We start from the raw sequence: 23,414 nt of genomic DNA, 5'->3' as shown, positions 1-23,414 counted from the left end.
AAATATGAAGTTCTGTGTCACTACTGCTAAGTATAAACATTTACAAAATATGAATCAGTTCTTTCAACCCATAGAAGCAAATTAGCCATTAACTTTTACTGGGCGAGTGTGGTGACATATTTTAATTAGAGTAAACTTAATTGGTTGTATGAAATATTAATCATTCATTAAAAAAAAAAAAAAAAAGGCATTTGACCATTTCTGACTTAAAAACAACATTTGTATTCTTTTACTTTTAAGTTTGGATAGTTTTCCAAAATGAAGTATCGGTGTATGCAGAAATGACCTAAGATCAGTTTTTTGAATGTTTTGCAGGTGTGCAGAGATTTTAATTTCATTCAATGCTGATGTCAATCATGTTGCTGGAGGACAGACCCCGTTATGTCTTGCTTGTGAAAATGGCAATTCTGACATTGTCAGACTTTTGCTGGAAGCTGGAGCTGATCGAACTATTACACAAAAAGTAACCAAATATATAACATCTATATTGTTTTGAGTGTTAAAAGGATATTCCATATTATTTAACAGAGCTTCAGTCAGTGAGTTTTCTTTATATAATCAAAAGCCGTTAGAAAATATTACTTTTATTTCTTGCAAATTATGTAAATCTTACATTTTCTATTTGAGAGGTAGTCATGGCAAATGACACAATATATATTTATATATTCTTTCCAGCAAAATTTCTGTTTTATTATACAGGTCTTCATAATGTTGGTGCTTGAATGAAATTTGACCCACGAAAGTTCCAAAATCATGTTTAGATATTGTTAGTAAAATGAACAGTGTACTTTTTACATTATACAGTGTAAATTACTATTAATTTTACCCAAAAGATTCCTAAAATCACCTCTTTGTAATTTATTTACTAGAATGGCTGGACACCAGTTCATGTAGCTGTAGATGCTGGAAATATTGAATGCCTCAAACTCCTTATGTTCTTTGGAACTACCTTTGATGGAGACCTGCTAAATTGCAATAGTGACTCTGATGTTGAATTTTACAACAATAAAAATTTAGAGCTCACATCTTGCAGAGCTGAAAGCCCCATTGTTACCTCGGAACTAATTAACTGTGCGGACAAAGAAGGATGGACTGCTGCACATATTGCTGCATCAAAAGGCTTTAAGGTACAGTATGGCTTCAAGAAGCAATTTACTATTCAGCATGTACATTTAGCATATCTCCCAGTGCCATTTTTCCACATTCAAAGCACCCTGGAGTGGTTTAAGAATAAGTGAATTCTAAGACCCTATTGATGCCACGCTGCTACCATTGTAATAATAAAGGTTTCCTGTGTTACTTTCATAAGCTTTCATTTTTAGTTTCTTTATTCCACCTCTTTACTTCCCTCTCAGTGGGAAAATTTAAATCACACCATTCACTGTTAATGGGAAATTGTGTGACACAAAGGGTGAAAATCCATTGTTCAGCAGACTTCCTTTCTTTCTGTGCTCTTTTTCTAAATATAAGCACATTCTTCACAGAAATCACACTGCAATGCGGTGGTTTAATTTGGTTTAATAAACTACACATAACACCAGTGTTCACGTCCATTTATTTATTTTAAAGTTGTATAAATAGCATTTTCTTCCTCCTACCACATACTGTACCAATAGGGAAATAAAAATCTTGGTTCCCAGCATTCCTTTGACTTCTCTCTTGGAGTGGTAGTTATAAAAACAAATGATAGCACCAAAGGTGGTTGTTTGTTTTGTAACTATGTTATTTGAGATATTAAATAATAACTCTAAACCCAAAATATATATTTATAGCACTTCATTTTTGAAACATTGGGGAATAAAATACATATATATACAGTGGTGTGAAAAACTATTTGCCCCCTTCCTGATTTCTTATTCTTTTGCATGTTTGTCACACAAAATGTTTCTGATCATCAAACACATTTAACTATTAGTCAAAGATAACACAAGTAAACACAAAATGCATTTTTTAAATGAGGGTTTTTATTATTTGGGGAGAAAAAAAATCCAAACCTACATGGCCCTGTGTGAAAAAGTAATTGCCCCCTGAACCTAATAACTGGTTGGGCCACCCTTAGCAGCAATAACTGCAATCAAGCGTTTGCGATAACTTGCAACAAGTCTTTTACAGCACTCTGGAGGAATTTTGGCCCACTCATCTTTGCAGAATTGTTGTAATTCAGCTTTATTTGAGGGTTTTCTAGCATGAACCGCCTTTTTAAGGTCATGCCACAACATCTCAATAGGATTCAGGTCAGGACTTTGACTAGGCCACTCCAAAGTCTTCATTTTGTTTTTCTTCAGCCATTCAGAGGTGGATTTGCTGGTGTGTTTGGGTCATTGTCCTGCTGCAGCACCCAAGATCGCTTCAGCTTTAGTTGACGAACAGATGGCCGGACATTCTCCTTCAGGATTATTTGGTAGACAGTAGAATTCATGGTTCCATCTATCACAGCAAGCCTTCCAGGTCCTGAAGCAGCAAAACAACCCCAGACCATCACACTACCACCACCATATTTTACTGTTGGTATGATGTTCTTTTTCTGAAATGCTGTGTTACTTTTACGCCAGATGTAACGGGACACGCACCTTCCAAAAAGTTCAACTTTTGTCTCGTCGGTACACAAGGTATTTTCCCAAAAGTCTTGGCAATCATTGAGATGTTTTTTAGCAAAATTGAGACGAGCCTTAATGTTCTTTTTGCTTAAAAGTGGTTTGCGCCTTGGAAATCTGCCATGCAGGCCGTTTTTGCCCAGTCTCTTTCTTATGGTGGAGTCATGAACACTGACCTTAATTGAGGCAAGTGAGGCCTGCAGTTCTTTAGATGTTGTCCTGGGGTCTTTTGTGGCCTCTCGGATGAGTTGTCTCTGCGCTCTTGGGGTAATTTTGGTCGGCCGGCCACTCCTGGGAAGGTTCACCACTGTTCCATGTTTTTCCATTTGTGGATAATGGCTCTCACTATGGTTCGCTGGAGTCCCAAAGCTTTAGAAATGGCTTTATAACCTTTACCAGACTGATAGATCTCAATTACTTTTGTTCTCATTTGTTCCTCAATTTATTTGGATCTTGGCATGATGTCTAGCTTTTGAGGTGCTTTTGGTCTACTTCTCTGTGTCAGGTAGCTCCTATTTAAGTGATTTCTTGATTGAAACAGGTGTGGCAGTAATCAGGCCTGGGGGTGACTACAGAAATTGATATTGAAATTGAAAATTGAAATTGATAAACCACAGTTAAGTTATTTTTTAACAAGGGGGGCAATCACTTTTTCACACAGGGCCATGTAGATTTGGAGTTTTTTTTCTCCCTTAATAACGTAAACCTTCATTTAAAAACTGCATTTTGTGTTCAATTATGTTATCTTTGACTAATAGTTAACGGTTTTTGATGATCAGAAACATTTTGTGTGACAAACATGCAAAAGAATAAGAAATCAGGAAGGGGGCAAATAGTTTTTCACACCACTGTATATGGCTAGTATGAACATGTCCCAGAATAGTATGCACTCAAGATGAACGGGAGCCAGAAAAAAAAAAAACTTAAGGGTCAGTGTATCTATGTATATAATGAAACTGGACACTCAAAACTCAGGATATAAAGAAAAATTACTTTTTAAAAACCTGGTATATGGAAGGGTTACTTATACTGGTACCTAATAATGACAAGGAAGATAAATTCTGTACTATATAATGTGAGTAGGATTTTAGCAAAAACAAGAAACATCAATTGGCATTCAACTCTAGAGCTTCCTTGTGGTTAGTAAGAAAACTCTGCTTCACCTATACTTGTAGATACTGTTATATATATGTTGCCAACTTTATGATACAGAAAAAATATGTACTGTGTACGTTTTTCTTGTGCTTAGGGGTGGGTTTCCTCTGGGTACTCAGGTTTCTTTATGTACTCTATTAACATATAACTGACTCCTGATAAAACTGTCTGACAGTGCCATTACAACTCTCTATGTGTATCCAGTACATAAGCTCAAGCTTTAGGCCATTGTTTCTGCCATTTTGATACCACCCTGCACCTGAGTTGGGACTGCAAAGTAATTGCAAGCTCCTCTACGGACCCAACCCACACATCAGTTGAACTGCAACCTGCATAGGAAGCAAGAGACAAGAATGCACCTTTTTGTCTCCTGTTCCTGCATGGTAATGTCAAAATGGCAGAAACCAATGTTGCTTGTTCAGAGCAAGTGAGTGGACTGAACAAAGTTGCAGTATGTTACTCACTGTTTATTTTCTTTTAAACAATAGAATTTCAATCTAGTCCCTCTGTCTAATATAATTTTACTAGTGCATATACCTGGAAAAATAGGACAGGATTACCTATGCTCAAAATATATTTTGTCTCTTTATAGAAATGCCTGGAAATCTTGTGCTCTCATTGTGGGCTTGATCCAGAGAGAAAGGATAACTGCCAACGAACAGTACATGATGTGGCAACAGATGATTGCAAACATCTCTTGGAAAACCTGTGTGAGTTCACTTTGGCTTTGCTTTGTAATTCTGTATAGTTTGATATCGGAGAGCAAAAAATTCTCTGACATTGTGTGTGCATTTTGTGTGGGTCTAGTCACCAATAGTAACCAAATGTTTCTCTTAAATTAGTTGACAGGCCTATGACACACACAGCATTTACTGTGTGCTTAGTTACAGTAATAAATGCTACCTACCTGTTACTGAGCCATAAGGCAGATTTTAGTCAGAAAACATTGCATTCCCTGCCTGAAATCCTCCACATGTGCCCAGTGACACGCAGATCACATTCATCACTGTAATTACAAACACAGGGCAGTTGCAGACGGGATCAGTCTTTTCTCCCGTTCGACCAAAATTGGAACTTGCAACCTAATGGACCTTGGCAATTGGCACCAGATCATGTCAACTCTATTTTTTGTTACAATTCTTGGTGACTGTTTGGTTGCCAGAAATAACCAACACTAATTAATAGTTTAATTTATGCTGATTATCATAATTTATAATAGTGTAATTACTACATATTTATTAAATTTGTACCTTATTAATTATGGTAATTTTATATGGGGATGCAACGAGTCCACTTTTTTGGATTCTGCCGAACCCCCGAATCCTTTGTGAAGGATTCAGCCAAATACCGAATCTTAATTCTAATTATCACATGCTAATTAGGTTTTGGAAGGGTTAAATGTCAGTGAACGGCAAAAAAAATTTCAGCTTCCGTGTTTACGTGACAAAAAGTCAAGTGATTTTTTTGGATTTGGCTCAGCCAGGACCGTGGATTAGGCCAAATCCGAATCCTGCCAAAAAAGGCTGAATACCAAACCGAATCTTGGATTCGGTGCATCCCTAATTTTTTGTCAATTAATTTTATGATACTTCATATACATTATGCTTTCTGCATTAGAATGGATACATTAAAAAAAAAATTCCACTGCTAGCAGCTTTTTTGAGTCCTTGTTATAGAAATTGGCCAGACAGGTTACATACCACAGATCCAGGTGAAACCATATACCGTATATACTCGAGTATAAGCCGATCCGAGTATAAGCCGAGGTACCTAATTTTACCTAAGAAAACTGGAAAAACCTATTGACTCGAGTATAAGCCTAGGGTGTCACCAGTAGGACTGGTGCGAGTGAACCAGCACACAAAGTGTGCTCACACTTTGGTTTAATTGAGTATCCCAAAAATTGCCCCCTGTCTAGCTTAAGAAATATATATGGTATTGTGTTTTAGACAGTGGTGGCCTAAGAAAGGTACTAGAAAGGGACTAGACATGGTGGAGTGGGCAAAGTTTAGGAGAGACTGGAAAAGGCAAAGAATGGGAACAACTGGCCTGACAAGTGCAGGACAGGTAGGAGCAAGTTGGAACAGGCATAAAACAGGACAGACAAAACCAGGACGGAACATTTAGATAATCCCCTACTCAGGCTGGCCTTCCACTAGTATCATGGGATTCCAAAGTCTATATTGATTACCAAGAAAAGCACATTTAAGATTAGCAGAAATAGTACAGGAGTTGGTGCAGCCATTGGTAATCTGTGATGTTCTACCAATGCCTAAGGTAATAAAAACAGCAATGACAATAGCCCTTTCCAGTTTGATACTATAAATGCATGGATTACAAGTGTCGGTGAAACAAAATAATTTTTTATTAATCAGAAACCATCAATCTAAAATTCTAAGATAAAGTTTCCCCTGACTCCTACATAGCAAAATCGTTTAGGATTAATTGCATACTGCATATACTGCAGGCCATTACTGGAGGACTTGTGTCCCTGCGTACCTGCGCCCGTGCTCTCCCTATGCCAGCTTCCGAGAACGCCATCCTAACTGTGCGCTCTGCTCTTCACCTGTGCGCGCTTCTGATCTGCTTGGCGCCGCAGTCGCGCCAGTGACGTCACGCGCCCCTTCAGTTACTCCTGGCCTGATCTTAGATCCTCTCAACAGTCTTCCCCCTGTGTCCCCTTCCTCCCCCCCCCCCCAGCCCCTTGTCCCTCCCGCATATGGAATAAAGCTGGGACTTGGCTGGAACAAGAGTTTGCCGTGTCTCTCACTATAGTTGGCCCTGGGATATGATGGGGGCACCGGGCACTGATAGATTTAGGGGCCTTTGTGCTGCTGGGAGGCTGTGCGGGTTGGATCTAAGCCCTCTCGCCTCGGATCCTGCGGGCCAGCTGGGGGTTCCCTGGGCATGATGGTGACCCTCTTGGCGTGGATGGCGCCCAACAACACAAAAGCTCTTCTAAGACCCCCCCCCCCTCCCTATAGGGTCTGTAACTGGACAGAGAGTCAGTGACGCGGCTGGAGAGTAGGATTTAGAGTCGGATAAGAACTGCCATAACACTGGGTGAGGGGAATCTGATATCCGCGGACAAGAAGCTATTTTAGCTCGTGGCCTGATCTAAGATCAGGCCACGAGTAACTGAAGGGGCGCGTGACGTCACTGGCGCGACTGCGGCGCCAAGCAGATCAGAAGCGCGCACAGGTGAAGAGCAGAGCGCACAGTTAGGATGGCGTTCTCGGAAGCTGGCATAGGGAGAGCACGGGCGCAGGTACGCAGGGACACAAGTCCGTGGGGGGGCACATCCATACCATATACTCGAGTATAAGCCGAGGTTTACTTTTTGAGCACATTTTTAGTGCTCAAAAACTCTGCTTATATTCGAGTATATACGGTATATATGCCAAAAACTTTGCACTAAAGCTAGTGGTTCTGGTATAGTAAATCTGTTCAATTTTGGCACAAGACAAGCATATTGGTAAACAGATTCTTTTATCAGTTAATACGTGGTCTACAGTTGTATTAATCTGCTATTTTGCAGCTAATTCAAGTATTCCCAGGAGGGCCTGGGGATTGTATTACAGGTATAGGACCTGTTGTGCAGAATGTTCGAGACCCAGGGCTTTCCGCATAAGGGATCTTTCCTTAATTTGGATCAACATACCTTAAGAGCATGGTCAGACGAAGCGTATCTCTGCTTCTCCCAGCCCTGCGCTATTCTGCCTGGCTGAGAGAAGTGCTTCGAAGCAATGCCAACAACCAGAGTGTGCGCACAGAGCACAGGGCTGAGAGAAGTGGAGATTCGCTTTGTCTGACCATGCCCTGAATATACTAAAAAATCATTTAAACCCAATAGGACTGTTTAGCCTCCATTAAGGATATATTATACCTTAGTTGGGATCAAGTACAATGTACTGTTTTATTATTACAGAGAAAAAGGAAATCATTTTTTTAAATTAGAATTATTATCTTATAATGGAGTCTATGGGAGATGGCCTTTCTGTAATTCCATACCTGTACAGTGACAGTCGCATATTGGACACCCATATATTTATTAAGTTTCACACCTTTTTACTTGCAGCATATTTGGCTTGAAGGAACAGTGTTTTTGGCAGTGAATGTCTGACACGTCCCTTAGAATGAAACCCAAATGTTTGCTCAAAATAGTCAGTGGTTCTGCTTCCAATTAGTGCCCTTGCATAGCTTCTAATAAAATTTGTAATAAAACAATGGATTTTTGCATTTATATAATTAACAGTATATTTTTTTTTTTTAACAGATTCTCTTAGAATCCCAGTTAGGATTTTACTTGATGAAAATGTTCAGCTCTGCTGTAGCCCCAGTGAGTGGGAAAGTTGGGACATATGCACTATGCACATTCACAAACAGACAACGTGGGACGAATTTTCATCGTCTGTGATGCGTGCAATCATAACCCATTTTGGTACAGTTGTTTCTGATGGATGGGGGAGCCAAGAAGACCTAACATTTAATAACACTGCAGAATTCAGCCTTGGTGCAGTCAGTGACCTGTCATTCAGGCTAGGTACTGGTTTTTCTTGTGAACTGTAATAGCTCTAAATGGGCACATCTTGTTAGTTCTTCTTGTGGCAAGTCATTATCAGTACTGTTTTTGTTTTTCTAAGTCAAGGCAATCAAATAGACATATTACGTTTGTGGCATTTTCTCTGTGTAAAGGAAATGCGTTTTAATGAAAAGCATTTTTCTGAAAGTATAAGAATTACATGCTCCCTGTATATTTTCTTTGTAAAGTTTAAATGGGAATGTAAAATTAATATATTATATTTGCTGTATATTGTAAATCACTTCTCAATATGGGTAACTAAGCATGTATTTTAAATTAAAGTTAAATGGGGAGCTGCCAGGGGTATCTTGGCTTTTTAGTGTATTGGCCTGAAACCCAAACATGTCTACAATTCTGTATTGGGCTTTGGTTGAATTCCTTCTGTTCCAAAAACCATTTTTTATTTTCCACAGTATAAAATCAACTTGTTCTGCTTTTTAACATGGCATTTAAACATTTTGTATATTCAAATTGCTGTGGGCACAACACTGCTGCCTCTTTAATTTCTGGAATTTGTAATCTTTGTTTGTGTTATAGGAATTAATGTAAAGCTATAGGGACAGTATGGGGCAGATTTACTAAATATTAAACTAAAAAATCCAGACAGTTAGTTAATGTCTGCAGTAAATGCCATTTATCATGAAGGTCCCAAACATTCCAGTTAATACAGTAGATCTCATACCTATATAAGATACAGTATATTAACGATAAAATATATATGAATATAACGTGGGACTGTAATAATTGTTGAACAAATGTTTCTTCCACCCCCCCCCCCCCCCCAAAAGGAAATAGTTCCTGGTCACTTGGTCAGATGTTTCTTCAGTCACCTTGGGATTTCATCAAGATAAGCAAAGTAGACAAATTATCTATTTTAATACCTGGTAAGAAATTTATTTTTCTGATTACAGTTTGTAACTGATTTACTGTTTAGATGTGTTTTAGTTGGTTATTATATTTGGCTTTAGGCTAGTGGATTGTTAGTAAAACTTCACAAAAGGGGATTGTTTTAACTGTTGTCTTGACATTTCAGCTGTCATCCAGCATAATATGTATCTTTTTGCTTTCCATGCACAAAGCCTAAAGACATTAACTTAAGGGCTGCCACTATCATTTTGATATCTATGTTGGTATAGGAAAAAACATACTCCTTATTGCAATATAAACATATTGGAAGATACCAAGCAGTTACATAATTATATAAAGGTACAGGCTGGGTGCTTTAATACAAGTCCATGGTAATTTTTAATATTGTCATGCTTTATAATTGGGGTGCAATATTTATCATAATACACAGATTTCTGGTAATATGAGTGATATCACTAAGCATCATTTATAAACATATAGTTTCATAGGTTGTTCATCAACCTTGTATATTTGAAATAATACTTAATATAAGTATTATTAATATGGATAAATGATAAGAGACATAGCATTTTTCCCCAAAAAGGTTGCAACCCTAATTAACTGACAGGATCCACAAGAGGAAGTTAAGTCACTTGGATGTATTTACTAAAATAGGTGCTAAGCAGTTTAGTGTTACCTTTAGCAGCAAATTACCTATCTATTTGATCAGTCTACTACAATGTTCTCTAGAATGAAAGCAAAGATCAGAGTGGCTGCTGTAGGTGATTATCTCCACTTCATTAGCTTTTCAATTTTTAAATTATTGCTTCATAGCACTGTACAAAATAATCTTTTTACATACATGTAAAAAAGTTGGACCCATTCTGCATTCATAGTAATTGCAAGTCTTGGTCCTGGTTGCCAAAAAATACAGCATCACTGTCTTTGTTCAACCATAGAAATATAATAAGAACAGGGGTCCCCTACATTTTTATTACCGTGACAACATTTTAATGTTAATGTAAATGTACTGTTACTTTGAAAGGCCTCTGATAAATATAATGGTATAGGATCAAGAGAATTGTCTTTGTTTTTATTTTGTGTTTATTTTTATTATATAATATATGTGTTCTTCAGAAACTGAAATGACTGCTTAGTTGCTAGATTGACTTACCCTACAAGAATCAAAAAATGAGTTGATGAGTTTAGTTTATGAGTATGAACTAAACAGAAAGATGAGCACTAAAATTAAATTCTCCCAATCAAACTGGGGTCGCTGACCCTAGCAGCGAGACAGCATTTTTGTGGGATGGAATATGTATATTTTGTAGGCAATTATGAATAATATATGGTTCTGGTTTCCCTTTGGGCTAAACATTAATCCTCTCTGTAACAATGGCCCCTTTATTGGAGCTCCCTATAGATCCTATCACTTCTCTGTCCGAGTTGAAATAAAGAGTGGGCGTGTCCTAACGGTCCCTGCCAGAAGCACAGTAGGAGGGGGAGAGCCAATCACAGCCCTGCACTCACAAAAGCACAGACAGGCTTCAGTTCCCTATCAGGTCAGCCTAGCTGCTGATTGGTTCCTATCCTACAGTGCAGTGTACTGAGGGCCGCCGGCTCCCCTGCACATCCAGAGAATTCAGCCAGCAGGAAGTGAAATGGATGGGCAGGGCTAGTGGGGTTTTGGGCGAATTTTTCAATAAATCAGTCCGAAACACAACTTTTTTAGCACAATCCTTCTATATCTAGAGGAGTACAATTCCCTGGTACATTGTTAATTTTTATAGGATATGTCTCCTTTAAGGTTACATGACAATAATTATGAAATTATGCCTTTTAGCACGAATAAGCTAAAATAGGAGTCTTATTTTCTGTTATGTTTATATTTTGCATAATTGTGACATTTGTTCATTCAACTTTACAGGCCCAAAGGACGGTTACCTTAACAGTGTGGCATATGCATCAATGATTCCTCTACAGACTTTGCAAAACTTCCTGCGCTTGGTATGTTTTCACTTAAAAATACGAAAAGCTCAGTACTTCTGATAAATATATGAAGGAGAAACAAAAAGATATGCTGAATACATTAGTATTACTATAATTTGTTCATTCAGCTTTGTTGCCATCAGCTTACAGTGGGCTTTATTTGGTTGTAAATCTTGTTTTTATTCAACCAAAACTTGCCACCAAGTCAGGAATTCAAAAATAAATACCATGTGACATGTTGCTCACGAGCCACTGGTTGAGGATCACTGCAGTACAGCCTTAACATACATATGTTATTGCCACTTGTCACTAGAGATTTAGGGGCATATTTAAGTGTGAAAAGTCAAATTTGTTGAACTTTCGCCAAAAACAAACATTTGCCACAACGTTAGTAATTTGGTTAAAAAAAAAAAAACAACATTGTGTAAGAAACTTCAAAAATATGCCAGCTTATCAGCAGTTTGCTTTCTTGGCAGGTAATTTTTCCAGGTCACAGCTGGTGAGCTGCCATCTTTATAAAATGTACACACTTAAGTATACACCTAAGCATGTCATTATCTGTTATGTCCTTTATGCTAATATCCCTAATACTTCATTGCTTAATGGTGTTTATTTACCAGCATATTTTTTCCATTGCAAGTGTAATGTCATTGCATAATTCATGAAATGAAAAAACTAAATCTAAAAAGCTGAATTAGAAAGGAGCATTTTCTTAAATGTAAGTTTTTTTAGTTTGTGTTTTTGGCACCAGCTTGAAGATAATGGCTCATATTTACAGCTCCCTCTCTGCCCCTGCATTCTCCTTTTCTACTGGTAGCTTGCCAATTTTCCTCATCATTGACATTTAGATTTGACAGACATAAGAAGAACAATATCCAAATTGTATCCCAAACTCAACACAAAGATTCAGCACAAAAGGTGCTTTTAAGTGGGTTATATGTAAATTCATTTCAGTCAAACCCACTTTTGCACTAGAACCATGCAGTTAATATACATCATCAGAATGCACTGTTCTCTGCTTACTTTATAATTAGCAATTGTAACCTGTTATTGCTGTCAGAGCACTGGGGGAAACAGTGCCAGCTGTGCCCTTCTTCTAAGCAACTAAAAATGTTTTAGTGGAATGTTTTATTTAGTTCACATACTGTATTTTTTAATTGATGCTATTGTGCGGTTTACAGGGTCGGACTGGGCCGCTGGGACACTGGGAAACATCCTGGTGGGCCCCGGGCAGCCCAGACCCGACCCTTTCCGATGCTCCCCCTGCCTGACTGCTCCTCCCCTGACGCGTTAAATTTACGCACTCAGGGGAGGATGTCAGGTGGGGGGCCCTGTGGGGGGGGCGGGGGGTCAGGGGACGCGGCCGGCACGGGCACCTGCAGTGCCCCTGGGTCCGACCCTGGGTGTTACTCCATATTGAATGGATACTCACGTGTCAATCACTGTAAGGCAGTCATCTGTAGTATAAATCCCACAAGGCAGATATAGAGATGGCTGACTTGGTAGGGTTGCTAATACAGTACAGTACAAAGTGGTTTCTTTTGCAAGGTGCAGTTGTGTGGCTTACTTTATAGGTGTCATTTTTGGGGAAGACAAAAAATGTGTGTGTATATCAGTGATCCCCAACCAGTGGCTCGTGAGCAACATGTTGCTCCCCCAACCCCTTGGATGTTGCTCCCAGTGACCTCAGAGCAGGTGATTTTTTTTCCAATTCCTGACTTGAAGACACGTTTCTGTTGTATGAAAACCCAAGTGAACTGACAAACAGAGACTCCTGTAGGCTACCAGTCCACATAGGGTTTACCAATAGCCAATCACAGTTGATATTTAGGACCCTTATGAATATTTTTCTTGCTTGTGTTGCTCCCCAACTTGTTTTACATTTGAATGTGGCTCACAGGTGAAAAAGGTTGGGGATCCCTGGTGTATATAATACTATATACTACTTTAATATATAATACTATATAATAATTAGATTTTTTTTAAATGTATATCTTGTTTTTAATTATAGCAGTGCCAACATTGGAGGTTTAGTGCTAATGTTCCAGGTTTCCATTTTGTAAATGGTCATCTAGTTGGTGTGCTTCATTTGTAGGCTGTTAATTTTCCCAGGCTCTGATTACTAAAGCCTCGCATTCTGAAGTGTCTTAGTAATAATATACTAATTGTAACAATGGGATCATTTTATCTTCTATTTTTCTTTACCTCTGAAAGAATTGGATAGGGAAAAGGCAAACTTGTTTCCCCAGTCTTTAGTGATAAAACTGTTGGATGGGATTTCACAACACAGATCTAGTTACCCCTACTGAGTCCTCCCACCTCAGGCTTTGCAGCAAAGTGGGGTGCAAAGACATCTCACATGGTGCCTCCAATTGTCTAAAACTAGGCCACCTGACACCCCTGGCCAATTACAAAACTGCCAGAGAAACTTTAACTTTGAAAGTAAAAAATTAAACATTGTGGCTTTGTACAAGTGAAAAATTGCACATTTTCTTATGTTCAGCACCACTGCTGTAGAACACGTTAAACATGCAAAATAGCTGCCTGTTATGTTTAGATCTGATGGCTTTTTCTGCCACCTTGTGTTTGATTTTTGAAATAGCAGTTTTAGTGTTATTACTTCAGTGGAAGAAATAATCATATTCAATCATTCCTTGTTTAGACTATATTTAAGACAAGTTGTAAATCAAGCAACCATAAAACATTGTTTTTAAAAAGCTTCCCTATCATAGAATAGTATTTTAGTAGCATTTTAACTACTGCCCACAGTGATTTTATCCCTGTTTGCTAATGTTACTCACATTGTGGTGTCAGAAGAGAGAAGCAATTAACCTAGTTCCAGAAACCCTTGTTATATTTACCTAATGCAGCTACTTAATGTACATAGTAAAATCAGATATTTTGTGCTCTTTGAAACATTTGGCTTCTATATATCCAAATATAACTTTAAAATGTCCTTATATTGGATAAAACTGATCTCATATGGCAAATACACAATACGTTTTACTTTATCAGTTCTCAGTCCATAAAAAATAAGCCAAGAATGTATAGCCATATGTGAGAATGTCCAGACTTCCATAGCCATTAAGGCAAGTAAGCAGAAATACACAAACTCTCATTAAACTCTAATTGTTAGCCCAGGTGTTGGGAAACTTAATGGTCTACAAATAGTATTTCCATACTAGAAGTGTGTGTCTGCTATACTGCTGTAAAAGCAACAGTATGGAAATTAGCATGGGGGGAGCATTATGTAGAAAGGTCACACAGCATAGTCAAAATCACTAATCACAAACTCTTCAAACTTTTGTGGGTTGTTTCCTAGCCTTATTTCATACCTACTTTCTAAAACAACCTTCTCTTGTGGGCTAATTGATACTATGGGTAAATTAATTATTGAAGCTGTAGCAAGAGCTCAGGGACCTAGTAGGAAGTATTCCCTTCATAACAATTTGATATTCTGTTTAATTTCACTGTAAAGGGCTTATATTTTTTTTATAGCTCTATTTCCCATTTCTATGTATATGTTATTATGGTAATGTATAAAAATATACAGTAAAAAATAATTCCAATGAACCAGGTATAAAATGATAATGTATTTATTTACATAGTATGGTGTGCTTTACAAGTGATATAGGTATTATAGGAGTTTCAGTTCACAGTTGGGATGATGTCCCTGTCTGAAGAGCTACAGTCTCTTAGTATAGTTTATTTCATGTTTCTAACTTTACAACCAAACGAGAGTAACAAATATATTCTTCTTTTAAATGTTTTCATTAGGTTGAACAGTATCACAATGTGATCTTTCAAGGCCCGGAAGGAAGCTTGCAGGAGTACATAGTACAGCAGCTGGCATATTACATAAAGGTAGGAAATCGTATTTACAACTAGAAAAGTCATCCTCTCTTGTTGCTGAATTGCACCTCCCCCTCTGTTAATGCTGAAATGAGGTTGTTTGTCTAGAAATTATATATTCGCAAATACATTATCATTCTTGTCTGTGTTTTTCTTAACAGCAAAAAGAAGAGGCTTCTGGATTCAGATGTGATATAGTGAAAGTGGAGGTAGACCCTGAATTAACCAAAGAACAGCTTGTGAGCATATGCATCAATTCAGGTGACAAAAGTGTGAAATAACTAGAATTTCAGCTAGATTTTGGCCAGGCAAATATAATATGTTTAACAAGTGTCATTAATGCCAACCGAGAGTGGACTAACGGGGAAAGTAGTCTTATTCATTGATACCAGGTGTTGGGAAAATGCTGTCTGGTATCTGCTGTTTTATAATCCTCTGCCATATACCTGAATAAAACAGCCCCTTACAAACCAGACAGATGTCTATAGTTCCTTTTGTATGAAGTTCTGCCATCTTTAACTAAACATTCCTTGGTGTATATTATAGGTAATTTTTAGGAATATTATAGGTAATTTCTTATAAAGTATCTCCAAAAAAAGGAACCAGTCACGTTCATTAAAGGAACAGTAACATCAAAAAATTCAAGTGTTTTAAAGTAATTAAAATATAATGTGCTTTTGCTCTGCAAAAAATGGTGTTTTTGCTACAGAAAAGCTACTATATAAATAAGCTGCTGTGTAGCCACGGGGGCAGCCATTCAAGCTGGAAAAAAGGAGAAAAGGCACAGGTTACATAGCAGATAACTAGTAGATAAGCCCCATATAATGAGGGTTTATCTGTTATCTGCTAAGTAACCTGTGCCTTTTCTCCTTTAAATGGCTGCCCCCATGGCTACACAGCAGCTTACTTATATAAACTATAGTAGTGTTTCTGAGGCAAACATACCAGTTGTAGCAATGCAGGGCAACAGTACATTATATTGTAATTACTTTTATACACTTTCATTTTTTGGTGTTACTGTTCCTTTAACCTGCTTTTCATAGTTTTTCTAACTTCAACGATATGGCTGCCTGTAATGAGAGTGCCTTATCTTTTCTTAGGGGACCTAAGTAATCTACTTTGGCTATAAACCAGTTTTTGGTAACACTTATCCATCTAATTCTGCATACTGGTTTCTATTTTATAAAAAAAAAAAAGCTAGTTTTATCATTATTTTATCACATGAAGCCACCCTAAAAGGTATTAGAACACATTTTTGGTTCCAAACTATATAGGATAAAAATGTTTTATCAGGAAGACTATAGAAAACCTGTTTTGCATTTATGGAGAAGAATTGTCAATATTCTCTGGCTTTGTGCAATTACCCATTACTTCATGGCATCTGTGAGTTTCTCTGCCTGATACTGGATTTTTGATTCACTTCAGATATTTAAGTAATAAGTTTACTCTATTTCCTGTTTGTCAGTGGGCCAAATTTAGGCACAAAATACATTTGTAAGTAAAAAGTGGCATACCAAGCAGTTGAAGTTTAGTCTTATTTCTACAACAGAATTTTAACAAAGTAATACCATAATTAACATAATATCATTATTGCTTGTAAATGATTTTTTATAGTGAGCACTCTTCTGATATAATGGTCTCTGGCTATTTGTGTTTCAGGTTGCTTGATCCCTGTTACTGATCCACCTCCATCTAAAAAGAAAATCATTATTGTCTTAGAGAACTTAGAAAATGCTTTGTTATCAGAGCTGCTTTGGGATATAATGGCACCTTTGGAAGATCGCAGCAGTGAAAATCCATATTATGTTCAAAGAGGTTAATTCAATTTAAATTATATGGCAAAAACGTTTACAACTGTATGGCTTTTTGTTGGTGCATTTTGCGATCAGAACAGTATAATATTCTTTTGTACATTGTTTTTAATAGCAAATGGCTTGTCTGATGCCTACTACTTCCATGAAGGTTGCTTTTTGATGGGAACTGTTGCAAGACCCCGCTTACAAAGTTCTGAGCTTTTGGTTCAGCAGCATTTCCGCTGGGTTCAACTAAGGTGGGATGGAGAACCTATCCAAAGTGTGCTCCAGAGGTATCTAAAAAGGAAAGCTGTCTATCAGGTAATTACTTATTTTTAAAATTGCAAACAACAAACTCATTACAAACCTTAAAAAAAACCTTTTAGGAACTTAGTATCAATATTTAAAAACTGGACTGCTTTAAATGCAAACATGACTTCTAAAATTACTTTTAGGATCTTGTATGGTTTAACTTAGCATACAGCAATGTGGTCTTAGTCAGAGCCACGCAACTCTGGTCACAGCAACATATCCATGCCTAGAGCAGTGTTACCTTGCCCAAAGCCATATCTTCAGTTAGAGTAATGTAATTGTGCAGAACATTGTAACATGGTATTATGCCTCTCACAAGATTTGGGACAGTGGTTCTTAAAGGGGCTGTTCACTTTTAAGTTACTCCACAAGATGGAATTAAATCCATTTGACACTGAAAATTCCTGTCAGTTGACCTATCTGGATCAATCAGCTGCCTTAATGAGCAGTGGTAGTCTGTTTACTAAAATTATACTACATATTTTGCAGTTTAAAGGCCAGATCCCTTCCACTAGCGATCCAGTTTACAAAGGAATAACCTGGGTTTGTACAGTGTGGCACCAGCTGAATTCCTGCTTGTCTCGCTTGGGCACACCAGAAGCCCTTATTGGCCCACAGCTGTTTTTCTCTTGTCCCGTAGTTCCAGGAAATGAGCATATAATTGTAAAGTAAGTGCTTCTTTTTCATTAAAACTTGAAAATGAATATATAGCTATTATAATGTATTATTTAACCACATTTGCAAATTTGTTATATTTTTAGTTATGCTTTGGGTCCATAGTGTAAAAAGGCAGTATACCCCTCTTCAACATGAGTTCAGTGAATAAGCTAAAACTTTCATTAGGCCAATAAAGCATACTAAAAAGCAATCGGACTAACTACTTGAGAATGAAAAAGGCATTGGAAGAATTAGTGAAAAAAAAAAATGAAGCAAGAAGGGGTGTGACTCTAAGGGGCAGATTTACTAATCCACGAATTTCAATGGGAAAAATTCGGATTGGAAACGAAAATTTCTGAAGATCACAAATATCCCTAAAAAGTGCTTACGAAAAAATCGTATTAGTCACGATAATATCGTATTGGTGATCCGAAAGTCACAACATTTTCGTACCGAACCATTGTAAACAGCGATAAAACCTTTCCGATTTTTTCGCGCAACAGTCCAAAAAAGGTGTGCGGCGTACGAAAAAGTCGTGCAGACACCCGAAAAATTCGGCGGCAATATATGTTCATGCTTTTGTAAATGTGCCCCTTAGTATCAGAGGGAGCTAAATTGGTTGATGAGAACTGGAAAAAACAAGACATTCCAAACTGATGTTTTAGCAATGTGTGTTTATTTATAGTTTGTTGCTAGTTTATTTATAGCTATTTATAGAGTGTATTGATATATATTTATGTTGTTATTTAGAGGAGACTTTATGCACTTTTGTCCTTTTTCATCCCAAATTAACTATGTACTGAATGCAATATTGATGCCTGAGTTTATTTTTCTCTTTCTCATTTAAGATGGATGGCTAAATTGTGGAATGCAGTTATTGTTCCCAAGGTTCAAGAAGCCATATTATCGATAGCCTCAGTGAGGACACCTTCCACAAATATCACAGCGGCTAAATCTCCAAGTCAAGGTCAACAGGCAGTGGTTAAAGCGGCTCTGAGTATTCTTTTGAATAAGGCCATTTTACATGGTTGTCATCTTCCAAGAAATGGTAAAAAAAATATTTGATTTTAGGCCTATTAATTTATATTCCATGTCAAATATTATATTAATAGCTGCATTGATGGGCTCTTGGAGATAGTAATATCTTTCCAAAGTTTAGGCATCTGGACAAATTTGAGTTGCAGAAATTTGTATTTAATTTATTTCAACAGAATGTTGTACTATCTCCCTGAATCCCTTGTTGACATCAAAAACTAAAATCTCCATAGATTGTCTGTCTGTATTTAGAAAAGCTTAATACTTAAGGTAAGCCATACCCCGCATTGGATTGTTGATATGGTCCTCGTCCGTATGGATTGTATTCCCAGTGCTGTGATCCAGTTGTTTGGCCTGAGGGCATTTTTACATGTATGACCAACTTTAGGGATGGCACACGTGGCGACGCGATTTCAGCAAATTGCCGAAAATGCCTCGCGAGGCAACTTCGGTGATTTGGCGAAATCGGCTGCGCAGCGTGTGCCATCCCACAGGCGACTTACATTTTCACCGGTGGGATGGCAATTCGGGGGGAAAAGTCGCCCGCGAACAGGGAGATTTGTTGCGGGCGACTAATCTCCCCGTGTGCCAGAGCCCTTAGACCAGGGATCCCCAACCTTTCTTACTTGTGAGCCACAGTCAAATGTAAAAAGACTTGGAGAGCAACACAAGCACCATAAAAGTTCATGGAGGAGCCAAATAAGGGCTAAGATTGGCTATTAGGCAGCCTCTATGCACACTATTGGCTTACAGGGGGCTTTATTTGGTAGGAATTTATTCAACCAAAACTTGCCCCCAAGTCAGGAATTCAAAAATAACTACCTGGTTTGGGGGCACTGAGAGCAACATCCAAGGGGTTGGGGAGCAACATGTTGCTCATGAGCCACTGGTTGGGGATCACTGCCTAAAGGTGGCCATACACGCACCGATATTATCGTACGAAACCTCGTTTCGTACGATAATCGGTGCGTGTATGGTATGCCGGCGATTCGACCGATATCGCAGGAACCTGCTGATATCGGACGACTCGCCGATCGGACCAGTTTGAAAATTTTGATCGGGCGCCATAGAAGGCGCCTGACCAAAATTCTCCCTTCAGATCTGAATCGGCAGAAGGAGGTAGAAATCCTATTGTTTCTACCTCCTTACCTGCCGATTCAGCCCTGAATTGTGCGTGGCGGATCTTACAATTTTTGTGCGACCGATGGTCGTATGACCGCCAGATCGCCACGTGTATGGCCACCTTTAGACTATGAAGAGGCTGAAGACAAGACACAATGAAACAATGACACAGAATATCTGGAGTGACGCCAGAATCTATAATGGCCAATACAGCAAAAGAGGCTACAACAAACAGGAACTGATAAGGAACTGGAATTTACAGGGTCTGAGATAAGATAAGAATTAATAGAACTGACACAGATCAGAAATGAAGAGGATAAGGGCTGTGCCATTTGTGGCTTGGTTGAATTCTCTGCCATGCAACAGCAGCTAAGTACAGTCTGTATACTGGCTCAGTCTTTACAATCTGTGCATATCCAGTTTTAATAGTGATTTGAGTAGTCTGTCTAATATGTCTATGTATTCTATTTAATGTAAAAATAGTACCTCATCATGCTATAAGCTAGTTTAAAAGAAAGTTTATAAAATTCCAGTGGTTTCCTAACAACTGGCCTCTACCAGAAAATCATTGCTACATTTTCTGGATAAAATCCTTATGTTTAAGTGATCATTATTTAGATATATTAATTGAAGGCACACGTAGCCGATATCCATCAACAAATACAAAATCTAGTGTTAGTTGGTGGATATCGGCTGCACGTGCCTGCACATGGGGGGATTCAAGGCTTCTGGATGCAGACACAATTAGAAGATTTTTTTAAGTGAATACACAGTCTGACAATCTGCCTCGAGGGGCCTTACTCTTAATCGTAAATGGGCAGTGCTGGTTCAGTTATAAGGATGTTCAAATCATATAAAACTACCTGACTAGTAAGGTCAACCCTTAAAACACTTAGTGCAGATGAGAAGGAGACATGGTTAGATCAACTACAGAGAGGTAAAAAATCATTTGAAGTAGGTGCGATGTTCAGAAGAGGGGTGGTGAAGAGCAGTGATGTGCAATGGTGATGGGGGGGAGCCTAGGGGCAGGCAGGTAGATGAGCCAAACTTAGGGTAGGCATTAAGATGAGATACGAGCCCACCTCTGTTGTATCCTGGGCATGTGCTCTTCTCTCTACCCCTAATTCCAGCGCTGCTGAAATAAGGTTGTATTTATAATGAGTTCCACATACTGAAACAACCATGTTAAAGGACAAGTCAACCCAGAATATATTTTTTGCCTAATAAAAGAAAACACAATTTTAGGCAACTATGCAATGCAGTTATTTGTATATATGACTGCTATTAAAACAGTGTTTGTCCTTTTCTATTCTCCGCCCTGGTGGCTCTGGCTTTTGAAACAATTGTAAGACAAGGCAACAGACTGACAGACCTGTCTTGCTGGAGGAGACTGAACTTTGCAACATTGTTTAAACAGAAACAACCAGGAGTTCAGCAAATGCTGTTTTCAATAGCAATTACATTTACAAATAACTTTTAAAACATATTATATAAGTTCATATTGGAAAGTTGCTTAGAATTATATTTTCTTTTATTAGGCAAAAACTTATTTTGGGAGTTGTTGTGCTCTTTAACCCTTTAAGTGCCATGGGACGTAGATTCTACGTCCAAGGCACTAAAGGACCAAAGTGCCATGGGACGTAGAATCTACGTCCAATGGCACTGTCGGGTTTACAAGCGCTGCGCTCGCTTTTAAAGCAGCGCTTGTAAACCCCTCAGATCCCCCTAGGCAACGAGCAGAGGAAGACATACTCACCGATCCGGTCCCCCAGCGCCGGCGATCGGGTCCTCCAGCCAATGACAGCAGTGGGCACGCGTTGATGACGTGTCCACTGCTGTCCCTTTAAATATCGCCGCCTACTGTCGGCTCCCTCACTCCTGCTGCGCACGTTGGACCGGATGGAGCTCCCCTGCTGCCTTCCTGCTGGATTTATCGCCTCTGATCGCCTGCCTGCCTTGGGTAAGCTGAACTACAACTCTCTACCACTGTTTATTTTGCTTATTTCTATCTCAACTGTCTAAAAATTTTTTTTTTTTTTCCATTTTTTCTTATATCTTTGTCATTATTACACTTTTGTACACATACACACTTATTTACAACTTTCCCAAGCACACACAGACACTTACACACACACTTACACTTACACTTTTTTTTTTTCTTTCTTTCTTTTCTTTTCTTTCTTTCTTTGCTTTCTCTGGCAGTCTTTTTTTTTTACTAAAACTTTATTTCTGATCTTGCTTTATAATTATCTGATTTATTTGGTTGCATTTTAGTGTTTTTTTGGCATTTTCATAATTGATTTCTGTTTTTGAATTATTCTATTGCACTGTAACTTTTTTATTGCTATTGGGTGCTGAATTTTAGTGACGTTGGTGGATCCAGGGCTCTGACCACCGATTTCATTGCAATTATTGTTCTTCTGTTGGTTTAGGTGGTTTTATTGGATTTTACTGATTTTATGGTGTTTTATCTTTGCATTGTTCTTTGTGTGTTTAGTGCCCCCAAAAAGGTTGCTTTTGCAGTGACATTGGTGGATCCAGGGCTCTTACCGATTTCATTGCAATTATTGTTCTTTGATTGCTTTTAGTGGTTTTATTCCATTTTAACTTCATTTGATTTCAGTTGTTCTAGAAAGGTCCAGAGGTGCTAAGATTGTTCTGGTAGTTTCTATTGCCAAGGGTTAGGCTGATGCCACACATGGCGTAGGGCTGATTTTTTCAGCAAGTGGAAAAACGCTTGCCGAAAATTCAGCCCTACGCCTGCTACTTGTGCCTGCACCCGAATGAATGGGATACGCTCGGGTGCAGACACATGTAGCTGATATACGCATGAAAACACGAGACTTTGCATTCTCACGCGTTTTCATGCGTATATCGGCTACATGTGCCTGCACCCGAGCGTATCCCATTCATTCGGGTGCAGGCAAAAAAAAAGGGGTGCATAGAGTGCAGCCCCAATATTATGCATTTTCAGGTTTGGTGGCCACGTCTTTATGTGTAACCAGACATAGGTATCGTTTTATTCAGGGGAACTTGCAGATTGAGGTTTAGTAAGTTTTTGGTAGTTGCCATGGAGATTTTGGGGAGAAATCTAGGTTTTTATCTGGTTTTTCCTTGATTTCTGACCAAAGCGCTGACTTCTGCAAGGGACTGCGGCCACAATTTTCCATGTAGAAAGAGAAGAGTGGTGTCTCTGAATAGCTGAAGGTGTGCACTTTTCGTAAATATATAGATTGTGGGGGTTATCTCACAGGTAGGGGGGGTTAACACTGAAAAACTGCAGGTAGTGCACATAGAGCGCAGCCCCCAAAATTTCAACTGAAATTGCCCTTATGCATTGCCCCTGTTTTGGGGCATTTGGTGGCCACGTCTTTATGTGCACCCATACATATGGGGTATCGTTTTATTCAGGGGAACTTGCAGATTGATGTTTAGTAAGTTTTTGGTAGTTGCCATGGAGATTTTGGGGAGAAATCT

The 23,414-nt window shown here is 38.5% G+C and overlaps 1 protein-coding gene across 3 annotated transcripts in view; it reads left to right on the top strand.

The window, feature by feature from the left end:
- cttnbp2 (cortactin binding protein 2) overlaps window positions 1-23,414 on the top strand; it is a 67,771-nt gene that overhangs the window by 38,795 nt on the left and 5,562 nt on the right. For all 3 annotated transcript variants that reach the window (XM_002934968.5, XM_031898972.1, XM_004912983.4), the window contains exons 7-18: window positions 316-463; window positions 870-1,127; window positions 4,342-4,459; window positions 8,026-8,292; window positions 9,120-9,215; window positions 11,105-11,184; window positions 14,944-15,030; window positions 15,180-15,279; window positions 16,678-16,833; window positions 16,945-17,132; window positions 17,613-17,791; window positions 18,629-18,828. In XM_002934968.5, coding sequence (XP_002935014.2) covers window positions 316-463; window positions 870-1,127; window positions 4,342-4,459; window positions 8,026-8,292; window positions 9,120-9,215; window positions 11,105-11,184; window positions 14,944-15,030; window positions 15,180-15,279; window positions 16,678-16,833; window positions 16,945-17,132; window positions 17,613-17,791; window positions 18,629-18,828 — 1,877 coding nt within the window. The remainder of the gene's footprint in view (window positions 1-315; window positions 464-869; window positions 1,128-4,341; window positions 4,460-8,025; window positions 8,293-9,119; window positions 9,216-11,104; window positions 11,185-14,943; window positions 15,031-15,179; window positions 15,280-16,677; window positions 16,834-16,944; window positions 17,133-17,612; window positions 17,792-18,628; window positions 18,829-23,414) is intronic.

Source organism: Xenopus tropicalis, chromosome 3 (assembly GCF_000004195.4).
Source record: "Xenopus tropicalis strain Nigerian chromosome 3, UCB_Xtro_10.0, whole genome shotgun sequence".
NCBI lineage: Eukaryota > Metazoa > Chordata > Amphibia > Anura > Pipidae > Xenopus > Xenopus tropicalis.
Note: the sequence above shows the minus strand (reverse complement) of the source record. Positions and strands in the feature narration are given on the sequence as shown.